We start from the raw sequence: 20,994 nt of genomic DNA, 5'->3' as shown, positions 1-20,994 counted from the left end.
ATCAAGCAAGCAGCGGCCCTGTGCAGCCTCTTGCGCAGGGATGGACAGTGTCTGCATGGTGAAATGTTCTGACATTTGCAGACACGTCCAGCCAGGACTCGCAGAGCTTTTCCGTGCTAATGAAATCGTGCTGACAATGTGTGCGTACTCATCCGTGAGCGGCGTGTCACGGCGGCACTGCCCGTGTTTACACATCAATAATGCACGGTGTTGTCGAGCGTGGAGCTCAGCAGGTCAGCAAACATGGAGAGGAGAGTCCAATGAGTCCGACTGCCCCGAAAACAACACAACAAATAAGCAGCCACCCAAGATCTGCACTCGTATTGCTATTTTCATCTGAACGGTGTGTTTGGATAGTTTTTGTTGTTGTTGTTGTTGTTGTTGTTGTAAACGTTAATTTGGCCCCGTTTTCTACTGTGGTTCCGCACTATTCTTTGTGTAGGCCTACTTCGTTGTGTGCAACCTACAGCGCACTGCAACCCCATAAAGACACACAGAGGTAAATGAACCAAACTTGGCTCTTGCTGTGTCAGCGCCCCAGGGAGGCAGAGGGTAAACCCAGTTTAAACTGATTCACCCACATTTTATATGCAGAAGGGCCTGCCCACCACTAGTGTCTAATTTTAATTATACATTAGGCCTAATAGGCATTACAGCCCATGATTATAATTTTTGTTTAGAGCAGATTTTTTTGTGGGGAATAACATAGATACATGCTTTTCTGAAACTACATTTTAGCATGAACTGAGGGAATAATAAATGCTCCCTTGATATGATTTTGTAAACACTCAATGCACTAAATAGGACTTATTTTTCATGAAGTTATGTCCGGGTAAAAGCCATTAGGGTGCTGTTTTCCGTTATTAAATCCACACAGATCACAAAGGAGGAGGACGGGAAACTATTTATTTATTGATTCATTCATTGGTTGGTTGATTGATTGATTGACTGACTGATTGACAATTGAGCAGGGGGTTCTACAAAAGGAGCTGCAACTCAATATCAGCAGGATGCCCCTAATATTTTGTCGCCTAGGATCATGATGTAGAAATAGATCTCTGACCATTTTTGCTTAATCGGTGTCCTCCACCACGGTGATTTCAAAAGTACCTACACGATCTCCTCAGGATTCACTTCGGCTGGGGAACGGTGAGTCCTGTGCCCGTCTGATGCCCATGCAGTTACCGTGTTATTTTTCTGCCCGGTGCAGCAGACCGTCGCTGCTGCTGCTGAGCGCCTACGTCAGAGGCTGTACCGCAGCGCAGCGCCGGGCTGCAGCATGGTGGGACAGATGCGCAGGAGGATGCGACACGGGCGAAAAAAAGTTTGAAGATGCCGTACACAGCACTGGTGTTTAGATGGTGGAAATAAAGCCGCATCCAGGAAACCGAGCCCTAGTCTGATGCGACGAGCGCTTTCCCTCGACTGTGTGAACATATATGCGCTAGTCTTCGGTGGATCCACCTGCGACTGTGAGCCAGGTGAGTGTAAACACGAGTGGTGGGTGTGGTGTCATTCTGATAGTGTGTATGACCTACCACATATAGGCCACTGGCAAACTGGTAGGGCAGCTTTCCGTTTACACAAAGCAGCCGAGCAGCAGCGGGACTCGGGCTTGTGTCTATAGCGCATCCCGAAATAATTTCAGCCATTAGGAGCCTTTCAGGGGGATCTCAAGTCGGCTGCAGAGGTGAGTCAATATATCGATCCGCACATGTAGGCTACAGTAGACCTACTGGGAACCACCGTACACACCTGATAGCTGATCTATTCCCTTAGTTCTACGTTTATTGAAAACCCAAATTCAGCCAGTGCCGAACTGTGAGGCAGTGCCGAAATATCTCATTGCTCTGCTCAAATCCCTGATTAGAGTCTTGCAGTCAAGACAAGCAGCATAACTTTTGCTGAAGTGTTGTTGGGGCGATTTTGTAACCTAAATATCATATGTGGACTATTTGATGCTAATTTAGTCCATTTACCCCATTTCAAGTGGTCCCATTATAACGGGTGGGTGGACCCCATTGGGTCTATCACTATAGAGAGCGAAGATGTGCTCCGCCCAACTTTGATCACCATAACAATAATTGTGCCCATATCTTTTGAACATACGATTTAAGAAGAAGCTGTCATGTTTTCCACTTTCCTCCAACCTCAGAAGTAGGCTATTTTCTAGAAGTGTCCACCTGCAGCTCACCTGTTGACCCCGCCCCTCTGATTGTTGTCGGGCGGCAGGATCTGTTAATGCCTCCGGCTATGTAAAACCACAGCAAAACAAGCACGTTTATGTGAAATTTGAAGATCTGTTAAAATTGACCCACTAAACTAAGCAGAAACACAATTAAGATAAACTACTCAAAAACTAACAAAGATTTTTTGTGTCTGTGTGTGCGTGTGCGTGTGCATGTGCAGGTGCCTGTTTCTTCTGTGTATAATGTTCTATGGAGGCTGCAGGGCATTGTTTATGTTTTCCCCTCAGCCTATTCAACTATAAGCTTGCTGTGTGTGTGTGTCAAAGAGAGAGAGCGAGATCATATATATGTGTGTTAAGTGGGGGGACAGATGTGCCTAGGAGATTAGTGAAGATTTCATGTCATCTGGTCAAAGTGGGGCCCCCGGGGTCTTGTTTCTTTCCTGGGTGTTTTCCTACCCACCAAACTGATTCTTCCAAGTCCCTGGTGGGAGCGCTCATAACCCCCTTCACACCCCCTTATTAACAACACAGAACCACAACTGCAGCAGTTTTTGCAAGGAGTACTTTCCATTGTAAAGGTTACCATGTAGTCCCAGGGTAATGGTAAACACAGCTGTGTCGGATACAACACAGTTATACATCCATGTAGTGATCTGAGAGTCAGCAGTCAGGATTATTCGCTGAGAATGAAAATCAACCAAAAATCAAAAAAAGGTCACCATTGATGTTTTTCTATGCCCAGTTATGCTATAAACACATATGATAACATTATTATAATGAGTGGAACCTCATAAGCCTGTGTCATTACTCTGAATACTTGTTCATGTTACAGTCAGGTTGATTAATTAATAGTCCCCAGCTAGAAGCTTCCTGCATTGTTATTCACTCATTAGATTCTGTGCTCTGTCCTCTGTGGGCTCATATATGTGTTTGTGGCTTGTTTGTGCTTTCATCCCATCATGTGATACCACCATGCTCCCGATTCTCCATACACCTCTTCCATTTTTACCCCCTCCCCCAACCATTTAATTTTATTCATTGTAAACACTCGCTTCCACTGCTCTATCCTCACCACCGTTTCCTCAACCTCTGCCATCTCTGTCTCCTTCGCTCCCTCCATTACTTATGGCCTGGTTCTCATGACCCCCCCTCCCCCTCCTCCTCACCTCCAGCCTACAGGATGAACTTTAAGAACTTGAAGGACTACCTGGCCTGGCTATACTACCAATATCTGCTCATCACTGGCATCTATGTCCTGGAACCCTGGGAGAAGTCCATCTTCAACTTCATCCTCTTCTCCGCCATCGCCATGGTGATCTACACCTCATATGTTTTTGTGCCCATCCATGTGCGCCTGGCTCTGGAGTTTTTCTTCGGGATCTTTGGTGGCCAGCCTGAGAGCACCATGGCACTCATGAACTAAGTGGAGAGGGAAGATGAATGAATGGAGCAGAGGAGGACAAGAGGTAGCGACCGGGTAGACTAGCATGAATCCTTAACTCCGTATCTAACTTGAGTCCTGAGTCCACTGTCCCCCACCCCGAGCCCAACCACTCCTCTTTACACCACTCTCATCTTCTCACCCGATCCCGAACCACAGTGCTCTATCAACTCAGCCAAACGAGGCTGGATGCAGGAAGTTCTTATGGAATGTTCTGGAAATCAGAGCCTTACTGTCTTCTTTAAATACAAACCCCTCTGGCCTTACCCCATGGTATTACACATATTACTGTACATTACTTTCACACACCCCCCGCTGTGAAATGTTTTGTGAAATGTTGGTTGTCCCATTTCTGTTTTTGTTTTTATTCCCATATGTCCTGTGTGAGTGCATACCACCTCTGGGTTTTGCATGATAGGTAATATGTGGGTGGCAGATTTGCATGCTTGTGTCACTATAGGTACCTTGCCACTACTACACTTCCTTGCTTCCATCATGCCTTCTGCATGCAAGTCTGTGTATGTGTGTATGTACAGTATGTGTGTCTGCGTGCGTTAATCAGCCTAATCTATAATGCCATTTTATCACTGATTGTAAATTGCTGTTTGATGAAGAGTTTGACAGTACTGGTCCTAACATCTATGATGTGCACTTAACTTTACCGGTTGATCTATGGTTTTGCATCAGAGCCACTGTCACCTTCTGTTTTGTTTAATTACCTTGATGCACTGTAATGCTAAATGGCATATTTCATGAAATCATCATGCAGATAGTGTTTTAAGGGAGAGAGAAGGATCAATAGAAAAGCCACAGCTATGCAATGAAGCCAAAAGTGTCAAGATCAGGGAATTGTTAAACAGTTGTGGAATGTTTCTCCCCTGCCTACATTTATCGAATTATTGGTGAAACTGAGGTATATGATGTAACTATTGTATAGGCGTGTGTGTTGAGCTCTCTCTTTATCTCCAGTGTTTTAACTGTTGGTATCTCAGAGAGGTGTGCTTAACGCCAAGCATAAGTAAATATTGATACAACACGCCTTTGTATTTTTGACTCGGCTTTGTTAATGACATGGCTTTGCTTGATCAACAGCCTCTGAACTCAAAATGGATCTGTTTGGAATCACATCCCAAATGCAGAGTTACTTCAGTCAAACTGGCCTGAATGAAAAGCAAAGTCTTTGGACTGGCCAACCAAAACACTCTCTTCCTTTACTATAGTTGAACTGTAGAGACTGACCTGGAGAGAATGACCTGGAAATTTGCTCTATTGTATCTGCTAGTCATTTCATTAGTTTGTGTCTTTGAGATCATGTTGATTTATCTGCTTTGGGTTAAGGGCTTGCTGATTACAATCTGTACATGATCTATAAGTTAACTTTATTTATATGGAGTTATATATTTATATATATCCTGGTAAAGCTTGGCTGATTACAATGTCAATTACCAAACTTGTTCAATTATTTATATCTGTGTTCTCCTGTGGCCATATACAATGCAGAATTTGTTCTTTTTTTTTCCACCTGAAAGTGCTTTTATACATTACAGTTTGTGTCATTTCATTTCAATTTGTATTGAATTGTTGCAGTATAGTCCCTGACATTTCCTGTTCCAAGAATGAGGAGCTCTCAGAGAGGCTTTAATAAGGCAGTAGATGTCTGTGTGTCCTTGCTCACAAATATGTATGTTTTACTTACATATAATAGCAACCCATCACTGCAATGTTCAGAAAATAAAGACCTAAATACCTATACAGCTGTTTTCTTGTTTTTTACTCATTTTGGGTTTGTTTACCTGCTTGATATGAGCACCTGCGCGTATTGATGGTTGTAAATACTATTCATACAATCATTCCAGTTCAATTCACACACTGAACAGCTTCAGACTGTTAGGCAGAGTGGCCGTCATGATCAGAAACAAGGCACAAAACCAACAAAAGCTTGGGAAGTACATTCTTGACACAATGGACTGTACCACCTATATTGCATTCAAACAATAACAGGCAGAGCTGCCAAACCAGTTCTTCCTGAGACAGTGCAGGAATGAGTGCCCAGTGGATTTGCTTTCCCCACCTGCAGATACTAGGGAACCTATTGTCCACACCTATGAAGTTATTTACCGGGAGGCTGCTCACTGCTCTGCCACTGGAGCATCTAGTTGTCTGGAGGCCTCAGCCCTTTGGTGCAGGAGCAACAAGAAATCTGAACCCATGTGCAGGCTGAAAAAAGAAACCTACTGCAATTGTTGCAATACTTAATAATAAAGAAAAATGGCAGTGGAAATAGATTAATATGGTGTTGATATGAATGGTTTTGCTGATTAATCATGTCCTGTAATGCGGGGATGGGAAACTTTTATTGTCGTCAGCCTGGCTGCAAAAAGGAGCCTGACTGTTTTTATTATGACTTGTAATGGGACACCACCATCTTTTTTTTCCAGGATGTTGGAACACAACAGCCACGGCGATCCTCAGTTCGGACAAACCAAATTCATTCAAAAAATACCACTAAAGCCTCTCTCCTCGCCTCCCTCCTCCCCTGAAAAATTATGTTTGTAAGGTATTGCAGTTTGCTGGTTGTGAAGCCTTTCTCAGGGTCTTTGAAGAGCTGTCTTGTGTTTACACTTTGCATGTTAAGTTGTATTCCATGGAGGAGGAGGGCAGAGGTTATCTCCATAATGACCCAAGTGTAAACAGTGCTATCTCCCGACTCAGCGGGCCAGGAGACTCGGGGGTCTTGTTTTCTGTTGTTTTTAATGATCTGGCTTGTTGCCGCTTCTCCTAAAGAAAACGTGGAAACTCCTAGCAACTGTCAGGTGCTGAGAGAAAGACACAGAGAGAGAGAGAGAGCGAGGTAAATGACACCAAGAAAAACGCGTACAGTCACACCACCCGCTGCCCTCCACCACTACAACTACCACCAGGTTTCAGTTTACAAGGAAACCCCAGAAAGTATTCAAATATTAATATCATTGTGAACATTTGATAACCCCTGCCACATTGGCTCAAGTCACAGCAAAGTGAACCCTGCGTACATCCTGTATTTCTCACTCTCTTGTTCTCTCTTGTTCTCTCTCTCTCTCTCTCTCTCACACACACACACACACACACACACACACACACGTGCATACGCTTGTGCAGACAGCTTCAATCCTCCAGCCTCCAGCAATAGGTTCTATTGTTCCGCTCCGCCTGTCTACAGGTGTGTGGCTTTACAAAGATGGTCTCCATGGTAAAGAGCTAAGACTATTGTTCAAGCACAAACTCAGATCAACGAGGACAACAAAAGACACAAGTAGACACACACGCACAAACACTTGATATTGCAGTTACAGCCTAGAAGTGAAGTTTATGGAGTTATATACTTGAATAGTTTCATTCCCAAATGCTATGTTTCCATGTTGGGGGAAATGCTTCCTGAAATTGATCAGACTATAGTTCTTTGCCCACAAGCACAAGTCTTAGGATGGGTCCTACCTAAAAACCTAACCCAGTATGTGTTTTACTTTTCATGCCGGCATTCAATATAGGAGTGGGTGTCTTTTTTTTTCTAGTTATGGATATCTTATTTTGGAACAAAACTATATATAGTGGTAATGCTTGGGTGGTTACAATGTCAATTATCACAGCCTGTTTGCTCATGTATCCATGTTGTCTTGTGCCGAATTTTTTCTTTATTTTTCACCCGACTGAAAGTGCTTTCATATGGTTTGAATTCATGTGATTTTATTTCAGTTTTGTTTACTTGTTGCAGTATTCCCAGATGTTTTCTGTACAGAGAATGAAGACCGCTCTGAAAGGCACTGAGGCGTAAATGTCTGTGTTGCCTCCAGTATGTGTGTTTTATTTACATGTGATAATTGATAATTACCAATCGCTGCAATGTTCACAAAATAAAGGCATTCATGAATAGCTTGGCAGCTGCATTCTTGTTTTTGCTCAACTTTGTGTTTGATATAGGTGTCTGTGCTTACTGACAATATGGGAATATGTATTCACTCATACATTTGATACCTGATATGTATTTAATTTTACTCATGTTTTTCAGGGGCAGGTGTTTGATATACATATGAAGATAAAACACACCCTGTTGACATGCAGTGATCACACCAGACAGAAATGGTGAGCGTGCTCCTATCACAGGACTGTATGTCAAACACTGAGCACTGGAGTGAAGCTACTCTGGAGAAGAGCAAACACACTCGTGTCTGCACGCAAATGCACACATGTACAGTTAAACACACACAAGCGCTCAAACATGCCTACACACCGCCTAGTCAGCTCCCTCATTAAGTCAAATCAGTGCCTTGTGTGATTGCTTGTTGATTTCCATATTGCAGAAAAGTATTACGCCGACAAGAGCAAGGAGGAAGAAACTGCTTTGATTAGCTGTTGCAGTCTCTGAGTCTTCACCAATCAAGAATTAGCCACAGAAATCAGCTTATTTAAGCAGATTCAGATGGATAAAAAAAAAATGTCTTAGTGGATGGGCTGTGATCAGATACAGATGACCCAAATCCCCAACAACTGCTGTGAATGAGCTGTTTTCCAGGGGAGTGTATGATTCAATCAAGTGAATCACAGTGAAACCAGATTTATAAGCGATTAAGTTCATGAGTCAGTAACCCCCCCCCCCCCACCCCCCCCACCCCCTCCCAAAAAAAAAAGCCACAAAAAAACACAAAAAAACACAAAAAAGTGCAAGACACAAACCTGATATTAAGAAGACAAATTTGTTTTTAGGGAACATTGTTTGCTATACTTTGTGTGTGTGTGTGTGTGTGTGTGTGTGTGGTGTGTGTGTGTGTGTGTGTGTGCCTGTTGCTGGTCGGTCTGTGTCTTTGTCTGTGTGGGATGCCGTGTTTTTTAGCCGAGGTGGTGAATAGAAACTCATGAAGCCTTAGATCTATTAAAAAAGTATTCCACCACACCTTGAGCTAACACCATCTTACATTATCACATGCTGCATTCTGAAACTGCTCACTTCAGATCAGCTAAATCCCAGTAAAACACAGGATGTGATATAATAATATATATATCACAATGTGTGTGGATGTATAATGTTTAGCAAAAAGGTTCAGCTTAATGGACCTCATGTGAAATTGTACTTTCTGTGTATATAGGGGTGCATACATGGTAAATATACCCCTATGAATGTACAAATACATGAAAAGCATTACAGTTAGGCACATTTCCACACAAGGATGTATAAATTGTACATATCTTACAAATGCAAACTTGAATGATCCATGTGGGGGTAATTAAGGAACACAATTTGGAAAACATAATGACATCCACAACAGACATGAGAAGGGATTGTGATGGCCAAAGAATACAAATGATTAAACATTATGCCGATGTTTTATTAAGTGTGTCTACTCTGCGGCAGCATCATTCAGGCAGTTGGATTTTCTTTCGAGAGTGATCCTCTCTGCAGCCCTCTGGTTCATCCTGCGGTATGAGGCGTGACTGTGTAATTCCTGTCCTTTGTCGGTCAAAGACGGAAGAGGAATTCGTGTGAATCATAGGGTTTCACACCTCAATAATTGGCTCATGATCCTGTTTCTGTATCTCAGTTATACATCAGTCAATATGAGCCTGGGAGTGGCTGCCCTGATAAAACCAGGAGCCCGGAAGGAATGAACCGCAGCTGAATCCAAACCCTCACATTTATCTACTTTCAGTGTAAATGACAGTGTGCTGTGTTACCTGCAGCTAACACATGTGAGGGATCAGCACTAATGAAGCTGAGTAAACATACAGACGTGCTTTGCTTCTCAATCAACATCATACAGATATTATGAGTGGTGTATAGGGATTTTGCATGGCTTAATTAGCTATGATACATATTTGATTTATATATGCAGTATTCCTGCTATACTTAAGCTACATCATTTTGTTATGTATGACCGAATATGTGGTGTCTTAAGGGCACTAAATATTTCATGTTCAGTGACTGTAACAAGCCCTGTGGTTTGTTTTTAAACTCTTGTCTGCCACCTAGTGGTCAAGGTGAGGAATCCTTATTATTGTTTGCTCATTGCAGTACAGCAGTGATGATGATCATATGATACTTTATAATAAAAACGCAGTGTGATTGTTAATTTTCACAAGTCGCTGACTTAGATCACCTTGTTGACATGATGTTGGGTGTCACTTATGCACAGGAAGAAGGGAGCGTTGGTGCATGACATCTTGTTCTTATGAGCGTTGTGTAAGCTGGTGTGAAAGAATGTTTGATAGGATACCAAGAATTTTAGCGTGTGTGTGTGTGTATGTATGTGTGTGTGTTGGGTGGAGGGGGTGGGGGTAGGGAGGGGTGGGGGTGTTTGGCTAACAGAGCACACCAAACCTGTCCCATCTGGACATGGTCAAGGAGTCTGATGGGGGAGCTACACATGATCACTGTTTGAAGGGGAGATAAAAGAAGAGCTTGGGAGGTGTAAAGAATGTTGGCAGGGTACCTCAGTTTAGGGGCTTATACTATTAGGAGTGTTTTTTTTTTTGGTAAAGCAAGAACTCAGAGAGAACCAGTGGACAGTGAGGTGCAGGGTGGAGGGGAGGGAGACAAGTTTAGGTGATGCAGAAGAGAAAAACACTGGGTTTGTGGAAAGTGCAGAGGGGAAACAGCTACGTGGAGAGGAACGGATAACCCATCCAGCCATGACCCACATCTATCATTACCCTCTCATGTCTCCTGTCCCCTCAGCATGTCTGCTCTCTCATGAGAGCATAGCCTCCCCCTCAACCCCCTCTCTTCATCGTACTGTTCTAGCAGATTACTGGACTGTTTGTTTTCTAAAACGCCACAGACATTCCCTTCCATTCTCCTGTCCAATGACCCACATGAACCAACCAATCACTTTTGTGCTATCACAAGTAGGGACGGGGTGTTATGAAAATTAAAAACCATGATTACAGTGACCAAATTTATTGTGGCTTTTGATATTACTGTGCAAATGTGCAAAAATGTTTAATCACTAATAAACACGGAAATCGTTTCATTATATTTTGCAATGAAAATTGCAACCTGATTAACTATTTGCATTAAACTAATATCACAAACAATGCCATATTAACACATGAAATGTACAACATAAAGCATATCAAATGCATTATGGACGATTAATGTCGTGGCTATGAAAGGTATGGCCCTTGTGCACATGGCAGATAGAAACTATACAGAAAACTATAAAGTTACAGGTTTCCCAGTGCAGATTTAATAGAAATAATCAAACAATGATGAGCGTAAAATCCTATAGAAAAGAAAGCAAGTGTATATTTTACAATAGGCATTGAAGAAAGTGCATGCTGCACACTGCTGTCTGTGCTCCCATGTATGTATTTATTCTACATATTTAATACATATTAAAATGTTGAGATGTTAAGATGTGGGAGCACTGGCAGCATGTATGTGGCATTCCCTTTCTTTAATACTTTAGTTGGACTTCACTCCTTCACCCCTGCCAAAACTGTCACAGGATGTGCATGTGCTCATCTTCTTCTTTATCCTCTTAAAATAACTGCATGTGCTCTCTGTTCTCGTGCACAACAACAACTGTGCTTCCTGAATCGACGGACAAACATTTGGCCAGTCCAGCTCTGAGTGCATTTGAAAACAATCCCCAACATTAGAGCAGCTTGTCAGGGAAAGTGTGGCGAGGGAAAGTCCTTTTGTATTCTGACTGACTACATGAGATGCGCGTTCACTGCCAGACACTCCCTCGCCAAAGTCATTAGCAGCTAATTCGGGGGGATCTAGATTTTCTTTGATAAGCTCCCACAGCAAAGACCAAGAAACACTCTGTGGTCTTGTTAGTTGTAAGCCAAACAGGGGAATAATCATACATAGTTGCCAGTTGCTGTGTTGGTTACTAAGCAAGGCAAAAGTCTCTCCTTTTAACTCTCTCTCTATGTACACATTCACTGCAACTTCAAAGTCTCATTCACATGAGCAGGGTTAATGAAAGGGAATACACCTCCATCCATCCAAGTCATCTTTGGTCCTCTCTTTGCTCTGCTGCACCTGTTGAGTTAACCCTTTGCAGTGCTGTTCTCCTTATTCTTTGCTCCATAGTGTGTAGAAGCCGAGGGCAGGGCCGGTGCCAGTGTTAAATGAATGGACAGGTGAGTGGCGCCTGGGTCCTCTGTGATCAGGCTGGCACTGTAAGCTGACCGCTGCTGTTGTGTGTGGTCTGAATGGCGCTGTGAGACGGCGGGGTTGAGGTCAGGCACAGGGAACCCCAGAGGAACTCCACTCTCTCTCTCTCAGGACTTAGCGGGATATCTTAGCTCTCTATCTCTATTTGTCCTTCATGGAAGCTGTGTGCAAGGGGCAAGTCAGGGACACTTCAACTTGAGCTGCAGGGAAGGAGGGAGAAGGTAAGTGAAGGCGAGGAGATAACGTGGAAGGAAAGGTTATGGAAAAGTGTGGATGGTTCAAATAAGGAAAATGGAAAAAATGAGCATGAATAATGCTGTCATTATCTTGTATATCTGTCATATTTCTAAATATCAACACACTGTTCTCCCTTGTTTCGTAACCAACCCCAGCTGTCTCCTCATCCCTCCATCCCACCCTCACCTCTCTCTGTTTCCCCTTTTCATTTCCCAGCTTCCTGCTCATTCATAGCTGGTCACAGATCCCTCTGAGGACCTGAGGTCTTTGACAACTGAGGCATGTCGTCTGGTGAAAGCACTGCTGAAAACATGCTTTCCTCACTGGCAAGCCACAGTTTTGACTTGACAACCACCAGACAGTCACTCTTCTATCAAAGCCTGCTGCTTATCCCTGCTGAATGAATCATTGTCCTGCCACACATGCAGCTTGAATCATAGTTCGAAAATGTAACTTTGCCTGCTGTCTCTCATGTGGCTCATGTGTAGAAGGTTGGTCACAGTGGTCAGGCAAGCGTTTCAGCTGCACTGAAGTGAAGATAGATAAGCTGGTTTCTTCGACAACCAGCTCAGGTTAGCAATTGTTGAGTGAGAGATTATCAGTGCTCTTTAGGCTAAAGCTTTCTCCTGGATGTTCACCAAGTAGCTTGTAATGATAGAGCTCCTTGCTGCGCTCCAGTTTACAGTTCCAGTTAAAATGAAGAAGTTTCAAATGAACTCTTTGATAAGTTCACAAGAGCGTGTTTCCGGTGAGTTGCAGATTTCAGCCCCTATAGTCTTTATCATGTAATCTTCCATACTGCACTCCATTAAAAAAATCTGCAAAGTGCATAACTACAGCTCCGTCCACTTGTAGTTATGCACAGAATTAAAATTACAATAGAAAAATGGCTGTTGTTGTGCCCTTGCCTCTACAACCCTCTTAGCTTGGCTTCAGTCCCACCGTAAGAGCAGGGTAGGGTAGCAGGTTGGATTTTGGAGGAATGCCTCCCATATCGGGTGACCCGTTGCCCCACAGCCTTTGCTCCTCGCCCAGTCCATACTGAGGGAGTCCTCCCTGGCGGGCACTGTATCCCGTGTCCACAAAAAGCACCTTTCTACACAACAGGGGTACAGAGAACGGGCCACAGCACAGTGGTTCTGCTTGGGTCGGCTCCAGCCTGCCTTAGTTGGATTTCAGACCTCCCCCTGCGCTTCCAGCAAACACCCTCATTGGTGGGGATGCTCTTTTGCCCAAACCTCCCTATGAGATATCAGGGGAGACCTGGAGCTCCCGATGCTGTTTCCAAGGCACTGCGTGATGGAGAGGAGGATGAATGACAAGACCACGTATGCATAACAAGGTAATGCCTAAAGGTTGTTGACAGTCTATTTATGCTCAGAAGGTGTTATGATAGCGTGAACAGGTAAAGACACTCACACTGCAAGTTTATGTGTAATGACTGGCATAGACTAATATGAAGAGGAAATAGCGGCTCAGTGGTACTCAGTCATGTGCCAGTGTGACCCAAGAGTCTCCAGGTTTTGCAATCAGGCAAATAAGCTTGCAGGCTGTATTTGGTTGAATGAAAACTTGCAGACTGGCAACAACTAATGTGGTTCAAAAAAGATTTACAAGATAGGGAAAAGACAGAGAAAAATCAGAGGGAAGAGATGAAAGACAGTGTGGACAGAAGAAATGTTTATTCAGTACCAATATCATGTGAGCGGGGGTAAATTACTGAAGTAGACTGATCTGTTACCTAGTATAATAATAATATAAATACATATATATATAGAATATGATTTATTTGGACTGGCCAGTGTTAATAGTCACATTAGTATCAATTTTGTACAACTTAGTATCAACTTCACCCTAACTGACACTAAGTTGACACCAAGTTAAAGTCCAACTGACAGTTTATTGCTCTTAAGTTTAGTATTTACACAAGTATCTACACTGACTCACTTTGAAACTCGTCTGATACAAAAGTTTATACTAAGTTGAATATTAGCGTACACAGTCCAAATAGTGTGACTAACAGCTGAGCAGCTAATCATACATGCTGTTTCTCTCAGTCAGACCCTAAAGAGTCTAAAGTATGAAGGAAAATGACATTAGTACATAGATGACATGCATAAATGTGTGTTGTGTAAAACTCTTCCGTTCTGTCAGATCCCAGTCAGCCATGAGGATTACCTCCTGTCAAGTCGACTCTTTTTGCTGTTGTAGCTGTGGTAGCCCTCACTGTGGTGTCACTACTCTGAAGCGAAAACCACACCGAAAACCCAAGTACCAGTACAGCAAGAAGCCGGTCCCTCAGGTCACCGCTCACAGCCCTCTGACCACCAAGGCTCTGAAGGCAGCGGACAGCGGCAGCCCTGTGGAGCCCTACCCACTGGCCACCACAGAGAGGACCACCTACCCAAGTCACATCTTCCCCGAGTACAACACCGAGAGCACCGGGCCTCCTGGTGCTGGCCATGAGAACTACACCCTGGATTATAACGAGTGTTACTTCAACTTCTGTGAGTGCTGTCCACCTGAGAGAGGCCCCCGGGGGCCCAAAGGGAGACAGAGGACTGCCAGGTATAAAAATTACTAAATAATAATTAATATAGAGTGAAAGAAAAAAAAAAAAAAAAACAGGTTCAGTTCTATTGATCAATTTAAGTGGTTAAATTGTTTGTTGTTTTTTGGACATTTTAAACCAATCTTTGTTCTCATCTAGGAGCACCAGGTGAAAAAGGCGAGCCAGGACCCAGCGGTTTTCCTGGACTGCATGGTCTGAGGGGTGCTATGGGGTTTAAAGGAGACAAAGGTAAATGCAATATGATGACATTCATTTTAAACACTGATGATTATAATGATAGCTTTCAAGACACAGATTGCTGAAAGCCAAACTTTACTAATATTCATCTATTAGAGGACTTGTGCAATGTAAATTTGCACAACATTATTCCATATTATTATTGTTGTTGTTATTATTATTATTACTGTTATTATTTTTATTATTATCATTAGTCATAATACTAGTAGCAGTACCTCTAGTGTCAGAATTACTATCAGCAGTCATGGTAGTATTAGTGGCTTTCTTGATTCTCAGTTGTCGTTTTATCAAATATGATTAGGAGAAAAAGGTGACCGAGGAAATATTGGCTTGGCTGGGACAACAGGAATTCCAGGGAAACCAGGAGAGAAAGGTACAGAGACGCTGTCATGTGTTCAGGTGATTGTTTTATTCTTCTTTGCCATACTGCAGCCAGACTTCAGCTATCCTGACACAAGGTGCCTCACTCTGCAGGTGACACTGGCTCCAAAGGTGAGAAAGGTGAAATAGGACCACGTGGTGCCAAAGGTCATTGTGGGGAGAAAGGTGAACGTGGCCAGAATGGGAGCATTGGTGGGAAAGGAGAACCAGGAAAGGAGGGGCCAGCTGGACCACCGGGACTGGCTGGAGCACAGGGTCTAAAAGGAGACAAGGGGGATAAAGGGGAGTGTGGCACATTGGGAGAGAGAGGACAAAAAGGTGAGCGAGGGGACATTGGGCCTCCTGGTGTACCAGGAGGAATGGGCCCTCCTGGATTGAATGGCAAGAATGGTCTCCCAGGTCCTACAGGCCCTCCAGGAGATCCAGGGCATCCGGGAGCACAAGGTGAGCCAGGGGTCAGAGGGCCACAGGGACCACAGGGGATAAGGGGGATGTCCGGGCCAAAAGGGGACAGAGGTTATCCTGGGATGAGAGGGGAGAGGGGTATTCGCGGGATCAAAGGGGCCAGGGGAGCAGGGGTCCCACAGAAACGCTCTGCCTTCAGTGTAGGCATCTCTCCCAGCAAATCGTTCCCTCCCTCTGGCTTCCCCATCCGCTTCGACAAGGTCTTCTACAACGAGGAGAACCACTTCAACATCTCTGCCAACTGCTTCACATGCGTTCATGCTGGGGTTTATGTCTTCTCCTTCCACATCACTGTGCGCAATCGGCCACTGCGTGCCACCCTGGTGGTGAACGGGTCGCGGCGTGTAAGGACGCGGGACTCCCTTTACGGCCAAGACATCGACCAGGCATCCTCTCTGGTGGTGCTGCGGCTGGCGGTGGGCGACCAGGTGTGGCTGGAGACTCTGAGAGACTGGAATGGAGCTTATGCCAGCAGTGAGGATGACAGCATCTTTTCTGGATTCTTGCTGTACTCGGACAAAGTCTGACATTCAGCTATATTGTCGAGGTCATCTTCATCCATCGTACTGTCCCAGCTTGACCATGTCAACGATAAGGCCGAACACTGATGGTGCCAAACTGTTCTCACTACTCCTGAACTTTCCCTCAACTTCTGTGCTCTGCATTTCATTGTAACTAGTCCGAGAATTCACGGACTGGCAATGCCTAGATCAGAGGAACCGTGTTTATTGTAGGTTCACTTTACTATATTCTTATTTTACCTATCACTTCCTTTAGACCTGTCGTTAGCCTACAGCACAACCTTCTTACCCAAGGACTACTGAATGTATACTTCTTCCAACCGTTAACACTGAAGTATTGATTGATACAGTCGAAACTCACTTTAGTACTCACTCCATTAATGCAGTAGTCTTTCTGTTGTAATTTTGACTCTAAGCCATTCCTTCCCTTTCTCATTGCACATTGTTCCTGTTTATCTTCTAACCACACTGCTGTATGTTGTTCTCCCATTTCTCTCCCACACTGACCACTGTTTCTTCCTTTCCAAATATACTATCACTGATGCCATATCTGTATTTATCTGAAGAAGTAGTAGAAATACAGAGATAGGCTATATGATATATACATGTCTTACAACATATGTAGAGAATATCACTGTGAGCAATTTCTGTACAAATATTCTTACAGTAAATCTGGCAGGACGTGTATTAAGACCTTGCCCTTCTGCAATGTTAAATGATGCAAAGCACTGGAGTAATGTAATATCCATTGTGTCATATTAACCTCAATAATTTTAATTTGTAAGCAGTATTGCTGTGTTATAGGGTTGTTAGGAGAGACACAAATAAAACTGAGTAGTACATATAATAAGTCATGAAATACTTTATTTGCTTTAAACAAAACTGTATTAGGCATGATTTCAAATACTACTAAATGCATTAATATTCTACAATAAAGTACATAAAGTTGACACTTGGTAAGCTGTAAAATATGAATACTGCAGATCACACAAGTTATGATTCTCTGTCATAAAGCCTGTAATGGTAGCACAATGGCTTGAACAATTAAAAACCAAGTATGTTAAGATATGGAATTTGCTCATTATTATCTTAAATGTACAATAACTGGTCACTGGATGACATCAAAATCATCCAGGGAATCAGGAAAGTCCCCAGACATATCAATAAGCTTTGGTAGGGCAGTTTGGTTCTTGGGCTGAACTGTCGTGTGAGATTCTGCCACTGGTTGCACAGACGTCCGTGGGGCATGTGTGGTCGGAGGGTAGGTAGGAGCTTTGACAGGCTGCTGGGAAGTGGCCCAGGCTGTTGTGGACCCAATTGCAGGCGGTGGTGTGAGGGAAGGGGGTGTGGCTGCAGGACCTAAAGGCCTTGGGGCTCGGGGCTGAGGAATTGGGTGAAGTATCCTCTTTGTTTCTACCAGATCAGAGACAACTTGACATCAGATCTTTGCATGACTCCTGTACCACCATTTCTTTAATTATTACGACCCAGTCCTAAACACAGATTCAAAGTCAAAAATAATCAAAGATTAGGATTCAAATTTAAAGCAGGACATTTTCTGAAAAACTTCAGCAGGTCATTGTGTTAAGTACCTTTCACTTGTCCAAAGTCTTTGCTCTCACTCCACTTCACCAGGCCCAACACGGACACCTTGGCCTTACAACGATACCGGCCTGGGTTTGGAGGGACCACTACATATTTCTCAGAGGATGCCATGGTGAGCCGCTCGTCATCCTTGTAGAAGTAGACGTCTACTGGAGGAGCAGGAACATGGGCGTTGTACTGGAAATGGCAGATGAGCCTCATCAAATTGGCCGGAACCAGAGGATCCCTTGGCACCACCTCCAAAACTGGCTGTGTTAGAACCTCTGTGATGAGGCCACAGAAGAGGAAACATTACTGGAATAATGATAGAATAACAATACAACAGAGAGAATAATAGTGCAAACCCAATGTCCCGCACTGCATACTGAAAATTTGTTAGGATGACAGAGAAAAATCTGATGTGTACTCAGGCACACAACTTTTTAGTGACAATCAAAGCCAGCACACGAGCTCACCTAAGACAATGACATCAGCGGGCACCGAGATTACAGAGTGCGAACGTCTTCGTACATCCCAGGTCGCCCTGCAAGAATACGTTCCCCAATCCTTGACGGTGATGTTGGTCAGGTGGAAATGTGGGCTGGGGCCTTTCTGTCTCATAACTTCAACACCATCTCTGTACAGCAGCAATTCTCGAAGTTTAGGGTTGTCACGGACACGGCAAGTCAGACTCATGGTCTCTCCAACCAGGACAGGATGAGATGGGACCTGAAGGATAGCCCATCCCCCTGGGCAAATGGAGATGAAAGAAGAGACCTACGTCAAAATGTCATTCTGTGGTCATTGTCATATTGACAGTGATAAAATAGAGCAATGCTACTATACAGCTCAGGCTTACAATCAGGAGCAGCACAGGCAGAAACTCAGAGAATGAAGAGCAGGAATGCCTGATAGGGCAACCAAAGGAGGTCAGTACAGACGTTAAAGATGTTAAAATGTTAAGTCAGAGCTTACCATCCACATCTATCTCCATGGGGATGCTTTGGAGGGTATGAATGAGTCCTATGAGCGTGTCCCTCACCCCCTGGCAGTAATACTTCCCACTGTGTTTCACCTTCATGTTCCACAGGACGAGCTCGTCCCCCTGGAAGATCTTCTCACGTCCCCTGAACCACAGGTGCGTCCAGGTGGACCTGTCGTCCTCAGGCACGCTGCATCTCAGACGGACCGTTTCCCCGGAGAATATCCTGGAAGCCCCCTGCACCTGCTCTATCACAGCTTGGTACGGGGCCACAGAGGGAACTGCAGGAACATAATGTATGTCTGTTCTGTTTTGGGTTTTTTCCAGAGAGGGCTGTCCCAGAAAAATGTCCAAACCACTTAATATGCAACAATTTTAAATACTGATTCTGTCAGACTGCTTACATTACAACATCATTCATTGCTTATGTAAACTCACTCAAATCAACTTCCCACTTTTTTTTTTTTTTTTAAGCACACAACGCTTAAATGCCATCTGTTCATTAGCAACATGAATTAATGTAACAATATTAATGTCATATATGTAAAAAGCTTAACGCTATGTCATATGAGATTGTCTTTTAAATACTTTATATTTACAGTATGATTAAGAATAGTTGTTACATACCCGCTGATATAACAAGATGCGGTATTGTTGAAACAACTGAAAGAGGAAATATTAAAAAGATAAAATGAAATCATGGCGGTCAAGACTATTATAACAAACAGAAAGTGAAATTTGTGAAATAATGACAGTGAGCGGAGAGAGACTCACCAAGGAGGAAAAGGAGTGTGTCCATTTTGATCGTTCTGTTTTTGTGGACTGGGGTGTGAGTTTTATATTCCTGATAAGAAGGGAAGTGAAAATGACGGTTTCTCACAGTTCTTACAGGATATCCCCTTATCCTTAAATAACTAGCTTTGTTTCATTTCTGGGATAGTCCTAATGTGAACTACATCCGTTTTGTTTTGTTTTGTTTTTAATTAAGGCTGTTATTCATTGTGAATAAATGCAGTTTTATAGAATTTGATGATGAAGACAAAAGACTAGGGAGTGCTACTATACAGGGGAGCAGCTTGATTTGTCTTCCTGTTTGATGTTTATTCTTTTAATAAATCATTTTACTCTGCTCTTGATTTGTTTGGATTTCATCTTAATAAATTGACTGTGTTTGATTCAAGCTAATACTGATAATACCCAGCCCTGGCCGGCTTGGAGGGGGCTTTCCTCTCTGTGATCCCTCCCAAGATTTCTTGCATTTTTTCCCCTTTTTTTCCAGCTTCTTCAATTGTTTGGGACTTTTTTTGTTCTTGACCGTGGTGAGAGTTCAGATCAGGGGGTGTCATTTTTGATCACAAATAATTTTCTTGTTTTTTTTTTTTTACAAAGCAAATCTTTTCTCTATCTTAAATATGTTTTATGATAAAAAAAAAAAAATCGGGAAAAAATTGCGATAAGTAAGGCTAAGTAATATCATATCATAAATGTGACATAAGAAAATATATAACAAAACAGCCTGCTCACATTTTTTTTTTTTAATGTTAAATATTTCATTTCCACAGGCCCATTTCAGCTATACCTCTAGATTGCAATTCTGGATGACCATTTTATAACCACTGAAAATGTAAAAGGAAGTAAGATTATCAGGAAGTTAATGTTATTCTGAGAAATGAGGGGAAAATGCTGGTTACCACATCCTACTTAGAAGTTAGTCAGAGAAAGAAATACATTCACACACACCCACCAAAATACATGCTCGGGCAAAAGGTTGGAGCAAATTCCAAAACAGAGAAACAACTGACATGATATAGAGAAAATAAACAGGGCAGATGTATGAGCCTCTATAGTGAAGCATGGACTGGAGTCGAGGGCATTTTGGTATTGCTCAAGTAAGAACTGTGACTTCTTCAGTGTGACTTGATGAGCAAGTTTCATTTGCTCCAGCTGCCTCAGTAATCCTTACTCACGACATTTTAACATATCAGCAAAATTTAGAAACATGTTTCATTTCTTCATGAAACCACAAGTGGCAAAGTATTGGCTGAGCTGTAGTGACTCATTTATTTTAAGAGCCCAGAGACTGTGTTCAAAATGTAACAATGTGGGCACATTACCACTGGAAAGATACCGAAAGAAAATGCTGTTTTATAATATTAATAATAATATTATCCTGTCTTAATATGTCTCTATCATCTTTTATGGCAACTGTACAGTCTGAAACAAAT

General features: G+C 43.0%; 3 protein-coding genes across 5 annotated transcripts; 2 read left to right on the top strand and 1 right to left on the bottom strand.

Moving 5' to 3' along the window:
• The first annotated feature begins 1,290 nt into the window (after positions 1 to 1,290).
• Positions 1,291 to 5,375, top strand: sptssb (serine palmitoyltransferase, small subunit B). Of its 2 annotated transcripts, none has more exons than XM_030067076.1 (2): positions 1,291 to 1,481; positions 3,364 to 5,375. In XM_030067076.1, the coding sequence occupies exons 1-2, from the start codon at positions 1,403 to 1,405 to the stop codon at positions 3,612 to 3,614; spliced, it is 330 nt and encodes a 109-aa protein (XP_029922936.1). In that variant the 5' UTR covers positions 1,291 to 1,402; the 3' UTR covers positions 3,615 to 5,375. The 2 variants fall into 2 exon arrangements, with proteins under 2 accessions (XP_029922936.1, XP_029922937.1); XM_030067077.1 differs by lacking the exon at positions 1,291 to 1,481 and adding an exon at positions 1,508 to 1,690.
• Positions 5,376 to 13,326: 7,951 nt separating this feature from the next.
• On the top strand, positions 13,327 to 16,209 carry otol1b (otolin 1b). The gene is given in 6 exon segments (XM_030066384.1): positions 13,327 to 13,355; positions 14,182 to 14,566; positions 14,568 to 14,595; positions 14,738 to 14,827; positions 15,138 to 15,209; positions 15,311 to 16,209. Coding segments are annotated over 6 exon segments (1,503 nt in total).
• Positions 16,210 to 17,050: 841 nt separating this feature from the next.
• Positions 17,051 to 19,858, bottom strand: LOC115370171 (high affinity immunoglobulin gamma Fc receptor I-like). Of its 2 annotated transcripts, none has more exons than XM_030067068.1 (6): positions 19,544 to 19,858; positions 19,397 to 19,432; positions 18,763 to 19,050; positions 18,264 to 18,536; positions 17,796 to 18,071; positions 17,051 to 17,616 (listed from the first exon to the last, which is right to left on the bottom strand). In XM_030067068.1, exons 1-6 carry the CDS (start codon positions 19,566 to 19,568, stop codon positions 17,312 to 17,314), a joined length of 1,203 nt encoding a protein of 400 aa, XP_029922928.1. In that variant the 5' UTR covers positions 19,569 to 19,858; the 3' UTR covers positions 17,051 to 17,311. The 2 variants fall into 2 exon arrangements, with proteins under 2 accessions (XP_029922928.1, XP_029922930.1); XM_030067070.1 differs by having other exon boundaries at positions 17,474 to 17,696.
• Positions 19,859 to 20,994: the final 1,136 nt, after the last annotated feature.

This window comes from Myripristis murdjan, chromosome 13 (genome assembly GCF_902150065.1).
Source record: "Myripristis murdjan chromosome 13, fMyrMur1.1, whole genome shotgun sequence".
Taxonomy (NCBI): Eukaryota; Metazoa; Chordata; class Actinopteri; order Holocentriformes; family Holocentridae; genus Myripristis; species Myripristis murdjan.
Note: the sequence above shows the minus strand (reverse complement) of the source record. Positions and strands in the feature narration are given on the sequence as shown.